The sequence below is a fragment of the Mixophyes fleayi genome, chromosome 3 (assembly GCF_038048845.1).
Source record: "Mixophyes fleayi isolate aMixFle1 chromosome 3, aMixFle1.hap1, whole genome shotgun sequence".
NCBI classification, from domain to species: Eukaryota; Metazoa; Chordata; class Amphibia; order Anura; family Limnodynastidae; genus Mixophyes; species Mixophyes fleayi.
Window position 1 is genome coordinate 66,507,352 of NC_134404.1, and position 21,530 is coordinate 66,528,881.

Sequence of the window (21,530 nt, forward strand, 5' to 3'; positions counted from 1 at the left end):
CCTAACAGTATGTACTTCAAAAGATATGAATGTGAGTGATGGGACACTTGGTAGAACTGTGAATATGCACTGTGGGAGAGAAGTAGTCTGGGGGTGTGGGTGAATTGGAGACCACCATGTGAAAGGGCTGCAGGCGAGGCAGTGTCTGATTGTGTGAGCCATGTTTCTGTTATTGCTAGAAGGTTTAGGTTGTTTGGGAGGAAGAGATCATGAATGGAGGTAAGTTTGTTACTATCTATGAGTGATAGTTCTGCAACTGTCACTGAGGCATCTTCTTGTAAGGTCAGCCATGACCAAGCAAGACCTTGTCATTCGGACTCCAAAAGTGGTGTCCAAATGCTTTTACATGTAAAAGCCGAGCTGAAAGAAAACAGTAAGGCATTAGAGGGAAATGTATGTTCAGATTCAGAATTGACACAAATCCCTGAGGAGAGTCTATCCACGAGTGCTATGTGTAATCCTGACCTGTCTGATAGTGTACCCATAAAGAAGGCCCCTTTCAGCATTTCTGCAGATGTGTGCATGAACAGCCCAAGTGTAGCCGGAGATGCACAAATTGAGGATGCCATTTTGGAATGGCAACAGGATGAGGGGGAGATTTGTGTAGCTGATGAGGGCACTAATGATGATGTTGATGAGGATGATGTTGTTTGTGTAAGCCCTGCCCCAGTGAAAGCAGTTCTGGCATATGAAAAGAAGAAGGTCATTGTCATGCCTGGACATAAGACCAAAAAATCCACCTCTTATGTGTGGAATTATTTTTACCCAAATCCTGACAACAGTTGTATAGCCATTTGTAGTGTTTGTAAAGCCACAGTCAGTAGAGGTAGGGACCTTAACCATCTAGGAACCTCATCCATGTTGCGGCATTTTAAGCGAGTTCATGGCAAGGTGTTGGGAAAATCAGAAACTTATGCTAAAAAAATAACAACAAGCAGTCCATCATCAGCTAGGGCCCTTCTCTCACCTACATCCCGACGCCTGTAATCTACACCCACAACACCGTCCTCATCAATATCCTCAGTAGCGACCGGAGTTAGTCCTGCATCCACGTTGCTAAGGCTAGATGACTCCACTATCCTGGATTCCTCAGAAGAATTCTTTATCGTTAGTCCCACTGCTCCTGCTGCTGCTGCTACTGGGGGTGAATCTTCATCCCAGAAGCAGACCAAGAAGAAGACTACTAGTAGCTTACAACAATCGACTGTTAAACAATCCTTTGCAAGAGGAAGCAAGTATGAAAGCAGTCACCCAGTCGCAAAGCAGATCAGACGCCATGGCGACTATGCTAGTATTAGATATGCATCCAATATCCACTAATAATGCAGCTGGTTTTAGATAATTACTTGAGGTCTTGTGTCCCCGTTACCAATTTCCATCATGACACCATTTCAGTAGAAAAGCTATTCCTCACCTCTACCAGAAGGTTCGTAAAAATTGAATTATTAGGCTACAAAATGCCATTCTACCCACTGTACACTTAACCACAGATATGTGGACAAGCTTATATTACTGTAACAGCCCACTGGGTTGGTAATTCGCCTTCACCAGCAGGTACAGCAGCGGCATGTACCTAAGTACGTCACATTTGTCAGAGGCAGGCTATTCTGTGTATCATCGGCTTCACTAAGAGGCATACAGCTGACAATCTGTTACAAAAACTAAGGGATGTTATTGCAACATGACTTATCCCGCTTGGACTCTCCTCAGGATATGTCATTTCTGATAACGCCACCAATATTGTGAGAGCATTACAGCTGGGTGAATTCCATCACATTACCTGTTTTGCTCACACAATAAACTTGGTGGTGCAGAGCTTTTTAAAAAATGACAGGGACGTGCAGGAGATGCTGTCTGTGGCCTGTAAAATATCTAGACATTTCAGGCATTCGGCAGCAGCGTGTAGGAGATTGCAGCAGCTACAAGAGAAAGCAGGGGCTTGCTGCCGACAGCTGCACACTGTGCAGGTCCGTTCAGCAGTGACAGTGTGCTGCCCAGCTGCTCTGATTGGGTTTTAAACACAATCAGAGCAGCGGGGCAGCACACTGTCACTGCCGAGCAGACCTGCACATAGTGTGCAGCCGCCGGCAGCCTTAGAAATCAGAAAGGGGGCGTGGCCTAAATCACCCCCCCTAAAATCGCCCCGGGTAAAGCAATTGTCTAGATCCGCCCCTGGCAAGAGGTGGTGACAAGGTGGAATTCCACCCTGTATATGCTTCTGCAGATGGAGGAACAATGAAAAGCCATCCACGCTTACTCCACAAGCCATGACATTGGGGAAGGAGGGGGTATTTATTTTAGTCAAGCGCAGCAGAGAATACTTTCCGTGTTATGCAAGGTGCTGAAACTATTCGAAGTAGTCACCTGTGAAGTGAGTTCAGACACTGCGAGCCTGAGTCAAGTTATTCCCTTAATAAGACTTTTGGAAAAGCATCTTGAGAAACTGAAGGAGGAGATTAAACAAAGCAATTACGCTAAGTATGTCGGACTTGTAGGCAAGTTGCTCCAAGTTGCCCGCAAAGCTGTAGTGAAACATGTCTGGCTCGCTTGGGAATCAAGCGATATCCCTTCTAAATGAATTTATTTTTGTCCATCATATTTATTCCAATTTACTATTTCACATAGGAACTAATGATCTATTCCAGTGTTGGGCAACCTGATACACTTCAGGGGCCCCATGGTGTGAACAGATAACCTTCAAAAGGGCCACACCTTACCGTTCATCTCAGTAGTTAGATAAAACGATACATTTAATCAAAGGAAGAGACTCCTATCTGTAATAACATATCAGTGGGCATTTTAAACAAGTGTTACAAGCTATAATAAACAAATTTGACCATAAAGAAGGAAGAAGCTGGGGGCCGCAGCTGAAGGCTCCGAGGGCTGTCTGTTGTGCATCACTGATCTATTACCATTATAGCATACAGTACATTCTTCATGTAGTGATCCAACTGGGGAAACTGTGTGGTTCTGCAGCATGCAGGTGCCCCCTGCAGTGAAATTAGTCTGTAAGGTTTTAATATTTTAGCATTTTAATAGGAAACATACACAATATTATTTCATCATGGCTCCAAATTCAGTTATTCAACAACTGTAGTGCAGTGAGTATAGATTGTTATTCAGTGTGACTTCATACATCCTTGTACTGGTGAGTCCATCTCTGACCGTTGTATCACAAATATTCCTGTATCTCCAGGTTTTGCAATCTTTCAATCCTTGATAGTTATAAAATGTAGAATTCCAGATTTCCCACTCCAAGCAGTTACTCAGTGTTTCTGTGGATAACATGATATATAATAAACATTACAGCATCAAATGAGGAATATTTCTCCTTACTGTCTACCAATCTGCATTTCTCTAGGCGTTGTTGAATTGCACCTCTCATGGTCACCAGACTACCCTGGTAGTTATAGTTATAGTCTGATTAGTCACATACACTAGTGTCTAGTGTTATGTGTTGTTACAAGGCACAGAATCCCCTGCTCTATTGTAGAAATACTATTTTACAGCTGATGATTTGCTGCAGCCATTTCTATCACTAGAGAATCACTTTATAAGTGATATTTGTAGATTTATCCAGACAGTATCCTGTTTGACACTATTTATAAATCAGCGCGTGCATCTCCCCTATGAATAACAAGTACGTGGCAGCCGTTGGCAAACAGAGTACAGAGTACATTGGGGAAGAGCAGGGGAGGGGTTGGTGCTGCCATACAGTAGCCACCAAATTGAAGTCCCAGCTTTCGGATTGGAGGACCTGCCACATACTAACCACCAGTGTGAAGGTCAAGCCATACAGTAGCCACAAAATTGAAGTCCCAGCTTTCAGATTGGAGGACCTGCCACATACTAGCCACCAGTGTGAAGGTCAAGCCATACAGTAGCCACAAGAATGGAGGTCCTGCCATACACTAGCAATCAGATTGGAGATCTGCTTTAAGACTAACTACCAGGTTGGAGGTCCTGCCTGTTATGAGCCCACAATCAGGGACTAATAACCCCTATACAGAACCTATGGTGCAGGGTGTTTTTCAGCATTAGCAGCTGCATTTTCTGGAACCACACTGTCCACTGGTACTTGGATGCCCTCTGGACTTGATCCCAGTAGTGTATAGTTGTTAACAGCCATGAGTAAGGTAGAGTCAGGGATACTTGTACCTATGGAGCAGCACATAGACAAAACAAGACAACAGAACACAAAAAAGGATTGTCAACTGGCAAGCCGGATCAGAGATCGAGAGATACATGAGCTCAATAAACAGGCAGAGAGTTCAAGGGCAGCCAGAGATCCAACAGAAAGGTTTAGTAAACATAGCCAAGGTCAAACACAGTGAATCCAGCAGCAGAATATATACCAATCTATATAGAACAAAGATACAGGAACTGGCCTAGGTAAACCTAACCCCAGCAAGGTTCTGGCCAATCAGCTGCTTGGTAGAAATCATTTGGGCAGAAAGTGTTGATTGCTGCTAGGTAGTGAGAAGTGATAATATATATAGTAAGCGCTTTCTGAAAATGGCCACGACCCATCCACTTCCGGTTTGTGGTCCACGTGCGTTCCACCATTGGAAAATACCACGCGTTGGAATCTCATAGTTTAAATCTACAGCGGATCGCTTCAAGACTTTAGGGACAGCGTTAGGGTAAGTCTCAACCTGCCCCAACGGCTTCTGACCTTCTATGCCTTTGATGCTACCCTTCATTGATCACAATAAGGGCTATAAACATTTATTCATTTGTACATGTTATGTGTTGATTGTGTAATATCTACTTCGCCTATACTGCGCTTCCTCCACTTTGTTTGTTTTATAAATCAGCTGCAATGTGGAAACCCCATTAGCAGCTCAGAAAGCAGAGCGACAATGGTTGCTCAGCAACAGAAACACTACAACTCTGACATTCAGCAAAATCTGGAATGGATTCTGAGACAACAAAGCAGAAAAAAAACTAACACTGCCATACACAAGACACCAGATTTAAATCCCTGCTATACACTAGCCACCAGATTTAAATCCCTGCTATACACTAGCCACCATATTGAAATCCATGCTATACACTAGCCACCATATTGAAATCCATGCTATACACTAGTCACCAGATTGAAATCCCTGCTATACACTAGCCACCAGATTGAAATCCCTGCTATACACTAGCCACCAGATTTAAATCCCTGCTATACACTAGCCACCAGATTTAAATCCCTGCTATACACTAGCCACCATATTGAAATCCATGCTATACACTAGTCACCAGATTGAAATCCCTGCTATACACTAGCCACCAGATTGAAATCCCTGCTATACACTAGCCACCAGATTGAAATCCCTGCTATACACTAGCCACCAGATTGAAATCCATGCTATACACTAGTCACCAGATTGAAATCCATGCTATACACTAGTCACCAGATTGAAATCCCTGCTATACACTAGCCACTAGATGGAAATCCATGCTATACACTAGCCACCAGATTGAAATCCATGCTATAAACTAGTCACCAGATTGGACAACCTACCATAAACTAACCATAAAAGTTCTGGTAGTTCTGCCATACAGTAACTACCAAATTGGAGATCCTGTCTTACACTACCCATAAGATTGGGGGTCTGCCCCTAGGTTGGAAGCCCTGCCTTACACTAATCAAGACACTGGAGGTTCTGCCTTGCACTAGCCACCAGATTGCTTTACAAACTAAACAATGTATTTTAATCACCGGAATGAGGGGAGAGGAATACAGATAGAGTGCATCAAGATTTGTAATGGCAGCCCTGTGGATCCTTATATTCCGTATATAGATAGATACATGGATATAAGATAGATGATATGAGTGGGTCGGCCAGATGTCCACCCCTCAGTCCTGGAGTATGCTGTAATACGTTTAAGGTCCCTCATTGGGCACAAACTGTTCTGCAGTGTATCGCTCAGAGGGATTAAACAAGTACTCTGAGTTATGTTGGAAATATGCAATTATCAACTTTGGGAAAATTAATCGTTTTCTCTTTTCTCTAGAGAAGCTCAATTGCAACAAATCAACTTGTGTTCAGTTCAAATTGTTATTGGGCAACTCCCTAGAACTCACAATATAGTCATAGGAATTTATCTGGAAAGACGTGCAGATAAACATTGGGGTTATTTACAATGCGATGGCGTAGTGCAAAGTTCTTCAACAATTTTCTGTGAAAGGACGTGACTGCTCTTGTATCCTGGACACCCTATTTTGCACCATAAGGATTTGCCTGTCAAAATGATATCTTTGGCAGGACCACAAAAACTGGTGGCTATGGTCAACACAACCTTCATATTTCCTTAATTGTACCACCACCTACCTCCATGGTTCCTTAAATATAAGAGGAGGTATTACCACTGTATAGACACCGCTGCGATTGTTATAACAACTGTATAATAACTATGTTATATTAGATTGTGGCTAAAAGAGCAGTACTTTGGGAGAAAAGGGCAGAAGGTAAAATGAATGAGTTGGTTCAGAAACAGTAGACAGTGCTTTAAGGTGATGTTTATTCTAAACAAGACAAGTCACACTAGAACTCTGACAGCCCAATATGTAAGAACAGATGCTACTGTGCTACATTTTCTTTTATTTCATAAATGACCTCCATTGAATTATAACAAATAATAAAAACAGTTTACCTTCTTTTTTCTCTTCTTTTTCGAGACCTTCAGTTTTCCACTCTGTTTTAAAATGGCTTTAAACGTAACTGGTGAAATCTGGGCTGTGATTTTTACTTTCAAGCGTGGTAACTTTCCTGGGGACAGGATAATATGTCCGATGAGAACAGATAGGCATCTAAGCCTGCAATGTGCCATCGTAAATGGCATAACTTTATCAAAAGTCTATTGTGGACGAAACGCGTCAAGGAGGCAGTGTTCTTCTCTGTGTGTTCCAGCCAGCAGTGGAGAAGGATTCTCTATCCCATTTTCGGTCTATGCTTGGACTATTTTGGAACTTTCTATCACATATAAGCCTGCTTATATTTTATTCAATGTACGGGCAATTTATTTGTCTTTTTGGAATGTGCCATGTCTATTAAATTTTATTATTTTTTATGAAACAACGCACTTGTTATGAATGTACTACACTATTGTGTTGCTATTTCCATTTGAGCCCCAGTGTGAAATCCAATCGGAGGCCAGTTCTGGATTCCAGTGAAATATCATAAAGATGTGCAATTTACTATCTGCAATCTGGTACGGGGCCAATCTGGAATATGTATATGTGTATATATATATATATATATATATATATATATATATATATATATATATATATATATATAGTTAAGTTTTTCCTAGGTTACTCTTTGAGCTTGCACAAACACATACACACACACAAACACACGTGTTCCACATGGGTGTGATTGTTTTGATTTTGTTGTAGTGCTTAGGCTGGAGGATATAGACACAGTCTGTATGTGTGGGTGGCACCACCCATGCCAGTAAGTGGCCGGCGAGCAGACAGGGAAGTAATGTCTAGCCAGATGTAGGTGGCGTGTACTGTTACCGAATATGACTGTTGTACCAATATTGGAGCTGTTTTACCGTCCTGACAGCTGCTAACAAACAGCTAAAAGGTTCAGAATACCTGTGTCTGATCCCTGTGAATGGTGTACCTTCTCACAATATATATATATATATATATATATATATATATATATATACACACACACACATACAGTATATATGTATAAAATATCTCCATAGATTGCAGTGCCCTCCTACATTTCTTTCCATGGTGAATTTTGTTAATTTTGCAAATTGGTTATATATAAATCACATATGATTGTTGCTCAGGTGTGTGAGAGAGACACAGAGGGTACCAGTGAGGTGTAACTATGCTGCTATTTGTGAGGCTACACTGACATTATTGTATTTCTTCTGTAGGGCATTAATTGAAAAAATTACTTTAATTGGTGTTCTGTACTTTCTTGCAGCTCTAATAGTAATTAAAATGATAATATTGTCTTTTATACTATATAACACCCATATATACTTTTTGGGGGGTATTCAATTGTTAGCGTTAACGGAAAAAAACGAGCGCTCAAAAAATCTTAGCGTTAATACGGTAATTACTCGCGGAATTTCAGCTCGCCGAAATTCCGCGAGTAAACTACCGTATTAACGCTTTTCTCACGCAATATTACCGTATAAACGGTAATATTTTTTGAGCGCTCGTTTTTTATAAAAAGGGATGAAATTGCACAGAATGACTATCACAGCCCAAGACAAGCTTCTAGCTCACTTCAGTTGTCTGGGATCTTGGAGTTCTACAGAGAACAAGTAGCCTCAGACATTAAAAGGAATTAGCCTCCTACAGGATATAAAAAAGAGTGAAAGAAAGAGAGTCTACCTTAGAAAGTAACAACTGAATTAAGAGGATTTAAAAGTGCTTGACTCATTAAGGAAAGTTAAGTAAAAAATCAAGTTAATAGTCTCCTGGATAAAACCATGTTACAATGCAAGGGGTGCAAATCAGTTTGCTATTTTGCACATAAGTTAAATACTGTCTGCTTTTGTTCATGTAGTACACAAATATCAACTTTAAATTTCAGTGTAAAAATAATCTATCAAGTATTTGTATGTTACATGAAAAAGTATTTAACTTATGTACAAAATAGAAAACTAATTTGCACCCCTTGCATTGTAACATGGTTTTGTCCAGGAGACTATTAACTCAATTTTCTACTTAACTTTCCTTAATGAATCAGGCCCTAAGTCCTTTGCCAGTCATGAACCAGTACAGTGTCTGGTATTAGGGAATAAAGAGCACATCTGTGACATATGTCCATAAAGGCTACTAGTACTAATGAAACCTCTTCCACAATAAGCACAGGACTGGCACTATGACAAAGGGCTACTACTCTTCATAAAACTAGTTGATTTTTATTAAACACTGCAGAGCCATGTGCTATGGATTATGGTCATCCACCCTGTCAAACGTATTGTCTTGACCGTAAGATAAAAAAGCAAGTGATAGGTACTCTTACATGAGTAATACAGCAATTACCAGGCCAGAAAGAAAGTGTGAAGATAGTACAGTCTGTGTAGGAATAGTTGTAGGTATCTCACCTCTGTTATGATGGATATGAATCACAGTGATTGAGCTTTTGTATAATCTTCTAGTTCATGATCATCCTGTCATCAGTAGTTATATCTTATACTATACAGCACTCATATATACTATATATACTTTTTATGTTTGTTTATAAATAGGGATGATAATGGCACCAGGATGACTGATCTGATGACATCTGCCCTCACAACAGGTTTCATTTAGCAAAGAAAATGAAATGAGAATTCAGAAGAAGCATCTGATGAATTACGAAATGTGATTGTATTGTATTGTCTAGGGAGATGCTCTGTGACCGCAGCTGGGGGCTGTCATATACTAATGCTCAATAATACACATGTTATAGTCAGCTGGAAGTCATACTACCATTAGTGCAGAATATTAGACGTTATTGCAGGTCAGTCTCCAATAAGTTCTGTGACCTTATAAAGACATCCATTCTGGTAATTCTATGTTATCCTTTATACTTTATCATCTTTGCAGACATTCTGAAATAATGTATTATAAACAATCAAGCACAGTAACAGAATGGTATTCTTGTAAACCTAACTGTGTAAACACTTTCTAATCTTATAAACAGGCTGGCATGGTGACAGCATACTGCTTAATACATTCCCATACAACTACCACAGAATAGTTTTTATTCTTTGTGTAGCACAACCATAAGTGAAAACTCTCAACATTTATTTTAAATAAATATCAGAATTCAGGAAAGTCAAATGACTGCATTTACTATTGGGTGTTTGAAGCTATTTCTTACTTTGGGCAAATTGGGTTTAGAAATGCACTTCTCCACTGATTGTGCAACTGTAAGGGGCAAGATGCTCTCCATTTAAAGTATGGCATAGGAAGAAACCTGGCGGGAAATTTACTAAACTGCAGGTTTGAAAAAGCAACCAATCAGATTCTAGTTATCATTTATTTAGTACATTCTACAAAATGACAGCTAGAATTTGATTGGTTGCTATAGGCAACATCTCCCCTGATCTCTGCCAGCTTGTGCACAAGTCTTTTTTTACAGTGTATACAGCACCTTGATTTCTGTCTGTCAAGGCCTCCAGGATGTCGGTGGCTGGCAGTTCTCCCAGGCAGTTGTCATCTATATCCAGTTCAGAAAGCTGCTCCGAGTAGCGGATGAGGCTAGAAAAACAACAAAAACTTATTTTACACAGTGCAACCTCTTTATTCCTCTAATAATAACTAAAACCACTGTTACACATGCCTCTCTCTTCTCAGCTAGATGTGTCTGTAATACATCTCAGGTCGTTAAAGCGGTTCTCTGTCCAAATATCACATTTACAAATATAGTGCGAATGGCAATTATGTAAATAAAAATATATACTGCTCTTGGTGCAGGACTTCAGCATCTTATAAAAGATAACAGGGGAGAGACATTATGTGTACCATGCAATAGCCTCTGCATAGTAACCCAACATACAGTAGATCTCACATGCAGGTTATGTTCGTGGCGGCATCAGATAGCTGCCTTACTGCATAGTAACCACAATGTGCTCCTTGATTACAGATGGAATGAATCGCCGTGCACATTATACTATATTCTGGGAGGAGGGCCTATTTAATGTGCATCAATTTAGAATCTTATAAAACTCTGAAAATTATTTTTTCTAGCTGATAATCACTAATATTAATAACGCTTGTGAAACCCAGAATGTTGCCCCAAGATTAAGACCAACCAGCCCATTTTATTTTATATCATCAGAATAGATCCATATTTACACCGGGCATGTTTAAATTCATATACTGTTGTTTTTATCAACACTTAACATACTTTTATTGTCCTTTAATGCCTCCCGCTAATTTTATTCCTTTTAGAGCTGGATGAGTATTTAAGGACAGGCTTTTTGCCATTTAGTAGCCTCACTGTGACTCTTCAGTTGTCCCGCTAAAGTGAAGGTATCTAGTACTGGCGTGGCCACAGGATGATACTTGCAGAATGACAATCACTGGATCAGGGATAATTGTGTGCTGAGGAATGAGAAAGAAATAAGTCCATAGCTTCTATGGGGTCAGGAGCAAATAGGTCTTCTTTTATTTTATCAATTCTATTCAAGGGCATCTGTTTGACAATTTCACAATATTAAATGATGCACATGTGTAGCAGTCCTCTGATTCTTATACCTATAAGAAACAAGCTGTCCCTGTATACTCCCTAACTCAGAACCAGTTATACTGTATTGTAAGTGACCTTGTTTCTCAGGGAAAGAAAAATAACAGTCTGCAGGACATTGCAATATTACTAGGTAAACTCCGACAGCTCTCAAAAGTACAAGACACAATATATTTTGATTGTGCGTGAGCAAACAGCTGGTTAAACACCAAAGCTTTAGGGAAAACAATACAATTCCATGAGACCCTACCACAGTCTAGGACAAGCTTCTAGGTCACTTCAGTTGTCTGGGATCGTGGTGACTCAGACCTCAGAGGGAATTAGCCTCCCACAAGATATAATAAAGAGTGAAAGAAAGAGAGTCTACCCTAGCAAGTAACAACTGACTCAAGAAAAGGATTTAACATTCTAAATCCTTTGCCAGTCATGAACCAGTACAAAGTCTGGTATTAGGGAATAAAGAGCACATCTGTGACATAGGTCCATAAAGATTACTAGTACTAATGAAGCCTCTTCAGCAATAAGCACAGGACTGGCACTATGCCAAAGGGCTACTACTCTTCATAAAACTAGTTGATTTTTATTAAACACTGCATAGGGCATGTGCTATGGATTATGGTCCCTGGACCCTGTCAAACGTATTGTCTTGACCATAGGATAAAAAAGCAAGTGATAGATACTCTTCCATGTGTAATACAGCAAATACCAGGCCAGCAAGAAAGTGTAAAGATAGTACAGTCCCTGTAGGAATGGTTTTAGGTATCTCACCTCTGTTATGATGGATATGAACCACAGTGATTGAGCTTTTGTATATTCTTCTAGTTCATGCTCGTTCTGTCACCAATATTTAGGAAGCTGTATTGGAATCGCAACGGTTCTTATGAGTTTTGAGGACTCCCACTAAGGCCTTTTTATAAATCTGGTGCAGAGCTTCCAGGAACAACTGGGGGAATGACTAATGGTCATGGTCAACCCATTCAATCCTTTATAGCATTAGTATGAGGGATTCAGGAAGCTCCCAGTAGATAACTAATAGATATGTGTTTGCCAGCCCTCTTTCTTCAGCAAATAGAAGAGGCTGGAGTTATGGATCTACTATTGGAATCAGCTCTGAAAAGGCCATCTGTTATAATGCTACAATCTGTTATAATGCTACCTTGAACAGTTGAGGTCCTTGAATGATGCACTGAAAAGGGTCCATACAGAAGTTACAATATGTAAGATTTTCACACAGCTTCAGTCCCAATCCTCGTGGGGTCCATATTCCTGTTTATTATTGTGCACACAACTGCCTTAAAATAAGATGGTAAAAGAACTGGAGAAGCTCCGATCTAGCAGGCGTAACTATTAAGTAAATTAATTATGTAGAATTATGTAAAAGGCTACTGACGACACTTTTCTCAATTCTGCCTGAGTCCACTGACTCCACTCTCAGTTTAGCTGACTGTAATGATCTTTAAATTTTAACCTCTACAGTGATCTGAGAAATCTTTCACACATAGAGCCCTAGAAATCAGGCATTTAAAGTCTACACTTCCATGTGAGCCAGGGACGGAACTCTGCAAGGCCAGGCCAGATGGCAAAGTTTGGGTAAGAGCCGGCAGTGCAGCTTTAATCCTCCAGGGACCCCCTCTCTGCTCCCTAAAAGGGAGTACACTTTTAAATAAAAAAGTAATAATAATAACAACAACAACAATAATAATAATAAGGTTTTACTGTTTGTGCTTTTATGGATCCATTAAAACCTACATTGCCTACCAAAGACCATCAGTTATAAGAAATGGAAAGGATTTCAAAATAACACATTTCCCACTAAAGTTATATATATCAGAGTGTGCCCAAATGGTTTATAAATGAAAACATACAAATGTTATTAGAGGATTTATTGGTCTGTCAAAATCTTAAATTAAGACCTTAAAACCCATATGCACACACACAGAGACAGGCTGGGCCGGGGGGCATCTGCCCCCTGGGCCGATCACACAGTGGGCTACCTTGTGCTGGGGCACTGGGCCACTAGGGATGAGCGCACTCGGATTTCTGAAATCCGAGCCCACCCGAACGTTGCGGATCCGAGTCGGATCCGAGACAGATCCGGGTATTGGCGCCAAATTCAAAAGTGAAACTGAGGCTCTGACTCATAATCCCGTTGTCGGATCTCGCGATACTCGGATCCTATAAATTCCCCGCTAGTCGCCGCCATCTTCACTCGGGCATTGATCAGGGTAGAGGGAGGGTGTGTTAGGTGGTCCTCTGTGCTGTTTAGTTCTGTGCTGTTTAGTTCTGTGCTGTTTAGTTCTGTGCTGTTTAGTGCTGTGCTGTGCTGTGCTGTTTAGTGCTGTGCTGTGCTGTGCTGTGCTGTGCTGTGCTGTGCTGTGTTCTGCAGTATCAGTCCAGTGGTGCTGTGTGCTGTGCTCTGTCCTTCTGAGGTCAGTGGTGCTGCTGGGTCCTGTGCTGTGTCCTGTTCAGTCCAGTGGTGCTGTGTCCTGTGCTCTGTGCTTCTAAGGGCATAGTTATTTCCCCAATATTCCCCTGTGTTTAAAAAAATAAAAAAAAGTTTTTTTAAAAAATACCAAAAACTACTTTAATATTTTTTAATTACCACAAAATTTTCACAACCAATCCTGCAGTATAAGCCCATTGGTACTGCAATATTACCAAGTTCACACATTCAGCAGTAAAAGTCCAGTGGTACTGCAATATTACAAAGTTTACACATTCTGCAGTATCAGTCCAGTGGTGCTGTGTCCTGTGCTCTGTCCTGCTGAGTTCCGTAGTGCTGCTGGGTCCTGTGCCGTGTCCTGTTCAGTCCAGTGGTGCTGTGTCCTGTGCTCTGTGCTTCTAAGGGCATAGTTATTTCCCCACTATTCCCAAGTTTTTTAAAAATAAAAAAAAAGTAAAAAAAAATAAAAAATTAAAAAAAATAAATAAATATAATAATTATAACCAAATTTGCAAAACCAATCCAGCATTATAAGTCCATTGGTACTGCAATATTACCAAGTTCACACATTCTGCAGTATCAGTCCAGTGGTGCTGTGTCCTGTGCTCTGTCCTGCTGAGTTCCGTAGTGCTGCTGGGTCCTGTGCCGTGTCCTGTTCAGTCCAGTGGTGCTGTGTCCTGTGCTCTGTGCTTCTAAGGGCATAGTTATTTCCCCACTATTCCCAAGTTTTTTAAAAATAAAAAAAAAGTAAAAAAAAAAAAAAAATTAAAAAAAAAAAAAATATATAATAATTATAACCAAATTTGCAAAACCAATCCAGCAGTATAAGTCCATTGGTACTGCAATATTACCAAGTTCACACATTCTGCAGTATCTTGTGCTACATATAATGGAGACCAAAAATTTGGAGGATAAAGTAGGGAAAGATCAAGACCCACTTCCTCCTAATGCTGAAGCTGCTGCCACTAGTCATGACATAGACGATGAAATGCCATCAACGTCGTCTTCCAAGCCCGATGCCCAATCTCGTAGTACCGGGCATGTAAAATCCAAAAAGCCCAAGTTAAGAAAAAGTAGCAAAAAGAGAAACTTAAAATCATCTGAGGAGAAACGTAAAGTTGCCAATATGCCATTTACGACACGGAGTGGCAAGGAACGGCTTAGGCCCTGGCCCGTGTTCATGACTAGTGGTTCAGCTTCACCCACGGATCTTAGCCCTCCTCCTCCTCCCCCCCCCTACAAAAAATTGAAGAGAGTTATGCTGTCAGCAACAAAACAGCAAACAACTCTGCCTTCTAAAGAGAAATTATCACAAATCCCCAAGGCGAGTCCAAGGGTGTTGGTGGTTGTCAAGCCTGACCTTCCCATCACTGTACGGGAAGAGGTGGCTTGGGAGGAGGCTATTGATGATGTAGCTGGCGCTGTGGAGGAACTTGATGATGAGGATGGTGATGTGGTTATTGTAAATGAGGCACCAGGGGGGGAAACAGCTGATGTCCATGGGATGAAAAAGCCCATCGTCATGCCTGGTCAGAAGACCAAAAAATGCACCTCTTCGGTCTGGAGTTATTTTTATCCAAATCCAGACAACCAATGTATGGCAATATGTAGCTTATGTAAAGCTCAAATAAGCAGGGGTAAGGATCTTGCCCACCTAGGAACATCCTCCCTTATACGTCACCTGAATAACCTTCATAGTTCAGTGGTTAGTTCAGGAACTGGGGCTAGGACCCTCATCGGTACAGGGACACCTAAATCCCGTGGTCCAGTTGGATACACACCAGCAACACCCTCCTCGTCAACTTCCTCCACAATCTCCATCAGATTCAGTCCTGCAGCCCAAGTCAGCAGCCAGACTGAGTCCTCCTCAATACGGGATTCATCCGAGGAATCCTGCAGCGGTACGCCTACTACTGCCACTGCTGCTGTTGCTGCTGTTAGTCGGTCATCTTCCCAGAGGGGAAGTCGTAAGACCGCTAAGTCTTTCACCAAACAATTGACCGTCCAACAGTCGTTTGCCATGACCACCAAATACGATAGTAGTCACCCTATTGCAAAGCGTATAACTGCGGCTGTAACTGCAATGTTGGTGTTAGACGTGCGCCCGGTGTCCGCCATCAGTGGAGTGGGATTTAGAGGGTTGATGGAGGTATTGTGTCCCCGGTACCAAATCCCCTCGAGATTCCACTTCACTAGGCAGGCGATACCAAAAATGTACAGAGAAGTACGATCAAGTGTCCTCAGTGCTCTTAAAAATGCGGTTGTACCCACTGTCCACTTAACCACGGACATGTGGACAAGTGGTTCTGGGCAAACGAAGGACTATATGACTGTGACAGCCCACTGGGTAGATGCATCCCCTTCCGCAGCAACAGCAACAGCTGCATCAGTAGCAGCATCTACAAAATGGCTGCTCATGCAAAGGCAGGCAACATTGTGCATTACAGGCTTTAATAAGAGGCACAACGCTGACAACATATTAGAGAAAATGAGGGAAATTATCTCCCAGTGGCTTACCCCACTTAGACTCTCATGGGGATTTGTGGTGTCAGACAATGCCAGTAACATTGTGCGGGCATTAAATATGGGCAATTTCCAGCACGTCCCATGTTTTGCCCACACCATTAATTTGGTGGTGCAGCATTACCTCAAGAGTGACAGGGGTGTGCAGGAGATGCTTGCGGTGGCCCGCAAAATTGCTGGACACTTTCGGCATTCAGCCAGTGCCTACCGCAGACTAGAGGCACATCAAAAAAGCTTGAACCTGCCCTGCCATCACCTCAAACAAGAGGTTGTGACGCGCTGGAACTCCACCCTCTATATGCTGCAGAGGATGGAGGAGCAGCAAAAGGCCATTCAGGCCTACACAGCCACCTACGACATAGGCAAAGGAGTGGGGATGCGCCTGAGTCAAGCGCAGTGGAGACTGATTTCCGTGTTGTGCAAGGTTCTGCAGCCATTTGAACTTGCCACACGAGAAGTCAGTTCCGACACTGCCAGCTTGAGTCAGGTCATTCCCCTGATCAGGCTGTTGCAGAAGCAGCTGGAGAAAGTGAGGGAGGAGCTGGTAAGCCATTGCGATTACATCAAGCATGTAGCTCTTGTGGATGTAGCCCTTCGTACGCTTTGCCAGGATCCGAGGGTGGTCACTCTTTTAAAGTCAGAGGAATACATTCTGGCCACCGTGCTCGATCCTCGGTTTAAAGCGTATGTTGTGTCTCTGTTTCCGGCGGACACAAATCTACAGCGGTGCAAAGACCTGCTGGTCAGGAGATTGTCCTCTGAAGAGGACCGTGACATGCCAACAGCTCCACCCTCATTTTCTTCCACATCTATGGCTGCGAGGAAAAAGCTCAGTTTTCCCAAAAGAGGCACTGGCGGGGATGCTGATAACATCTGGTCCGGACTGAAGGACCTGCCAACCATTGCAGACATGTCTACTCTCGCTGCATTGGATGCTGTGACAATAGAAAAAATTGTGGATGATTACTTTGCTGACACCATCCAAGTAGACATGTCAGACAGTCCATATTGTTACTGGCAGGAAAAAAAGGCAGTTTGGAAGCCCCTGTACAAACTGGCTCTATTTTACCTGAGTTGTCCCCCCTCCAGTGTGTACTCGGAAAGAGTTTTTAGTGCAGCGGGGAACCTGGTCAGTGAGCGGCGAAGGAGGTTGCTTCCTCACAACGTTGAAAAAATGATGTTTATAAAAATGAATAATCAATTCCTCAATGAAGTACAGCACTGCCCTCCAGATACTACAGAGGGACCTGTGGTTGTGGAGTCCAGCGGGGACGAATTGATAATGTGTGATGAGGAGGAAGTACACACTGTAGGGGGAGAGGAATCAGAGGTTGAGGATGAGGACGACATCTTGCCTCAGTAGAGCCTGTTTAGTCTGTACAGGGAGAGATGAATAGCTTTTTTGGTGTGGGGGCCCAAACAAACCAATCATTTCAGTCAAAGTTGTTTGGTAGGCCCTGTCGCTGAAATGATTGGTTTGTTAAAGTGTGCATGTCCTATTTCAACAACAGACCTCTCAACTGCAGCTCATACCTCCTCTGCAGGGATAATGTCTCCTGTGCTCTGACACGTCACTCTGTGTACTCTCAGCCTCAGGATCTGACACTACAGCTACCATGCCTCTTGTAGCAGCCCTCACTCCAGGGCCTCTTCCATGTGCAGTGTCCCCCTCTCTCTTGGGTTCACTATAGTGGCATGGAGTTCTCCCCCTCATCCAGGGCACACATTCCTTGCCCTGGCTCAGTCACCACGCTCAGACTTCCAGGCAATGCTGGGGGAGCCTGGGAGCTTCCACCCCAGGTCCCCAGCTACAACTCTCCTCTCCTGTGTCTTCTCTCTCTTTCTGACACTTTAAAGATCGTGCCTTTAAATGAAAAAGTCAGTCTTCATTGCACGACTATGTGCAAGTGCAACAGGGACATTTTTTTGGGTTTACAAAGTCAAACAATAACACTACGACCCTGTCTGTCTGGGGTCTGTCAATGACGAATTGTCTGGAGCATGTTTGGAGGAGGTATTGTGGCCCCGGTATCAAATTGGGTACCGGGGCCACCCCACTATGCAGTCCAGATACTTGTTTGGTGGAATTCCGACACGTGGAGGGTTTTTAAATTATATTGTGGCCTCGGTACCAAATTGTGTACCGGGGCCACCACACTACGCAGTCAAGATAGATAGATGCGTATTGCGTATCATAGATAAAGTACATTCAGTGGTGTGGGGCAAATTGAAAAATATTCCAAATGCACTGACATTATCAAAAACAAGAGGTTGTCACACGCTAAAACTCCAACATGTATATGATGGAGAGGATGGAGGAGCAGCCGTATGTGTAGTGTAATGCAGATCTGTTGAAGGTTTTTTATATATTTTATTGTGGTGCCCAGTGCCCACTCCTCTACGCAGTCCAGATACATTTATTGGTGCGAATCATAAAAGTTCAGGGTTTTTAATATATATTGTGGTGACCCACTCCTCTACGCAGTCCAGGTACATTTATTGGTGCGAATCATAAAAGTTCAGGGTTTTTAATAGATATTGTGGTGACCCACTCCTCTACGCAGTCCAGGTACATTTATTGGTGCGAATCATAAAAGTTCAGGGTTTTTAATATATATTGTGGTGACCCACTCCTCTACGCAGTCCAGGTACATTTATTGGTGCGATTCATAAAAGTTCAGGGTTTTTAATATATATTGTGGTGACCCACTCCTCTACGCAGTCCAGGTACATTTATTGGTGCGAATCATAAAAGTTCAGGGTTTTTAATATATATTGTGGTGACCCACTCCTCTACGCAGTCCAGGTACATTTATTGGTGCGAATCATAAAAGTTCAGGGTTTTTAAGATATTGTGGTGACCCACTCCTCTACGCAGTCCAGGTACAATTATTGGTGCGAATCATAAAAGTTCAGGGTTTTTAAGATATTGTGGTGACCCACTCCTCTACGCAGTCCAGGTACAATTATTGGTGCGAATCATAAAAGTTCAGGGTTTTTAAGATATTGTGGTGACCCACTCCTCTACGCAGTCCAGGTACAATTATTGGTGCGAATCATAAAAGTTCAGGGTTTTTAAGATATTGTGGTGACCCACTCCTCTACGCAGTCCAGGTACAATTATTGGTGCGAATCATAAAAGTTCAGGGTTTTTAATATATATTGTGGTGACCCACTCCTCTACGCAGTCCAGAAAGATACCTTGTTGCAACGTTTTGGACTAATAACTATATTGTGAGGTGTTCAGAATACACTGTAAATTAGTGGAAATGCTTGTTATTGAATGTTATTGAGGTTAATAATAGCCTAGGAGTGAAAATAAGCCCAAAAACTTGATTTTTAAACTTTTTATGTTTTTTTCAAAAAAAATCCGAATCCAATACCTTAAATCCGAACCGAGACCTTTCGTCAAGTGTTTTGCGAGACAAATCCGAACCTCAAAAATAACGAAAATCCGGATCCAAAACACAAAACACGAGACCTCAAAAGTCGCCGGTGCACATCCCTATGGGCCACCTGCATTTTATTTTCCTTCAAGATGTTCCTAATAGGCTACTGAGTCGAGTCTTGTCCCAGGGGCTAAACTCGCCAGCCCTCCCCTGCACACACACACACACACACATACATACATATATATATATATATATTTAAATTTAATTATTTATTTACTTTTAAGGTGCCACAGATTCCGTGGCGCCGGATACAGAAGCAAGTAAGTATGCTATGTATAGGAAAATATCTCACGCTATGCTCGGGACTTCCATTCTGATAACCTTCTGAAACTTTTACTATATTTACATTATATGAATGAAAACTTAACTTTGGCTGTTAATGTAGTCAAGTATTTTTATGTAGCCTTTCTGCAAAAGGGGGCACACATTATTAATTTACAGTGTCTCTTAATATTCCTCTGGCTATGCAAAGTACTTACCTACTCAGTAACTGAGAGAATTCCAGCACGCCAATCTCTCGTTCCTTCCCCCTGGCATCAATCCCATTATCCGCCAGATATAGCTTTCTCACCCAAGGCCCCGGAAGTAATGCAGGTTTATTCTTTTTCTTTCTTCCTGAGAAGATGTTTGTTATAAATGGCTGACACTATCATTTAAGTAAAAAACTACATGCATGGAAAACTGTGTCTCCGTAAAACTTTTGCTGTTTTTGCGCGAGCATAGACTTGCAAAACAAGTTGACTACAAAGGGTGCTAAATGGTGGTACAATCTGGACAGATCAGGGTATTCATAGCTAAATGTGGGCTGGACACACTCATGCACTTTGTATTGCGTCCAATATAAGCAACCATTTATTTAGTTGTTCTCTGGTTAGCAGGTGACAAGGGACCTTTCCCCACAAAAGGGTAGTTTTTATGGGTGCTCAGGGTGTGCTGATGATCGGGAGCTGTTGACATCCAAAAATATGACAGATCTGCTTTGTTTTCAAATGCAAAACGTGCTTCATTATTGCATCGAAGCTCAAGAAGTGCCTCTGCCAACCCTTGAGGCTCTTCTAGTACTACAGCAATTTCACATTTAAAGGGGTCTACAATCCAACTGACAGCATGTGAATCGGCAGCATTACCCCCAGGAATTTTATTTTTTACCCCATTTGGGGTAATTTACCCCTGTTCCCTGACCACTGCACTAGAGGCACATGTTATAAAACTAGAGGTAGAGAGTGCAGAACTAGAGCAACAGAGTGTGGAACTATGGACACAGAGTTCAGAACTAGAGCAACAGAGTGTGGAACTATGGACACAGAGTTCAGAACTAGAGCAACAGAGTGTGGAACTAAGGACATGGAGTTCAGGACTAGAGCAACAGAGTGTGGAACTTAGGACACAGAGTACAGAACTAGAGCAACAGAGTGTGGAACCCAGGACACAAAGTACAGAACTAGAGAAACAGAGTGTGGAACTAAGGACACAGAGTTCAGAACTAGAGCAACAGAGTGTGGAACTAAGGACACAGAGTTCAGAACTAAAGCAACAGAGTGTGGAACTTAGGACACAGAGTTCAGAACTAGAGCAACAGAGTGTGGAACTTAGGACACAGAGTACAGAACTAGAGCAACAGAGTGTGGAACTAAGGACACAGAATTCAGAACTAGAGCAACAGAGTGTGGAACTAAGGTCACAGAGTGCTGAACTAGAGCAACAGAGTGTGGAACTAAGGACACAGAATTCAGAACTAGAGCAACAGAGTGTGGAACTAAGGTCACAGAGTGCTGAACTAGAGCAACAGTGTATGGAACTAAGGACACAGAGTGCAGAACCAGAGCAACAGAGTGTGGAACTAAGGAAACGGAGTTCAGGACTAGAGAAACAGAGTGTGGAACCTAGGACACAAAGTAC

At 42.1% G+C, this 21,530-nt stretch overlaps 1 protein-coding gene across 1 annotated transcript in view; it reads right to left on the reverse strand.

The window, feature by feature from the left end:
• Nucleotides 1-3,184: 3,184 nt before the first annotated feature.
• Nucleotides 3,185-21,530, reverse strand: part of LOC142143632 (uncharacterized) — a 32,355-nt gene continuing 14,009 nt past the window's right edge. Inside the window, exons 8-11 of the mRNA XM_075201616.1 lie at nucleotides 20,111-20,246; nucleotides 10,119-10,225; nucleotides 6,649-6,764; nucleotides 3,185-3,275 (exon numbers count right to left, since the gene is read on the reverse strand). Of these exons, the coding sequence (XP_075057717.1) occupies nucleotides 3,267-3,275; nucleotides 6,649-6,764; nucleotides 10,119-10,225; nucleotides 20,111-20,246 (368 nt within the window). The 3' untranslated portion in view covers nucleotides 3,185-3,266. The remainder of the gene's footprint in view (nucleotides 3,276-6,648; nucleotides 6,765-10,118; nucleotides 10,226-20,110; nucleotides 20,247-21,530) is intronic.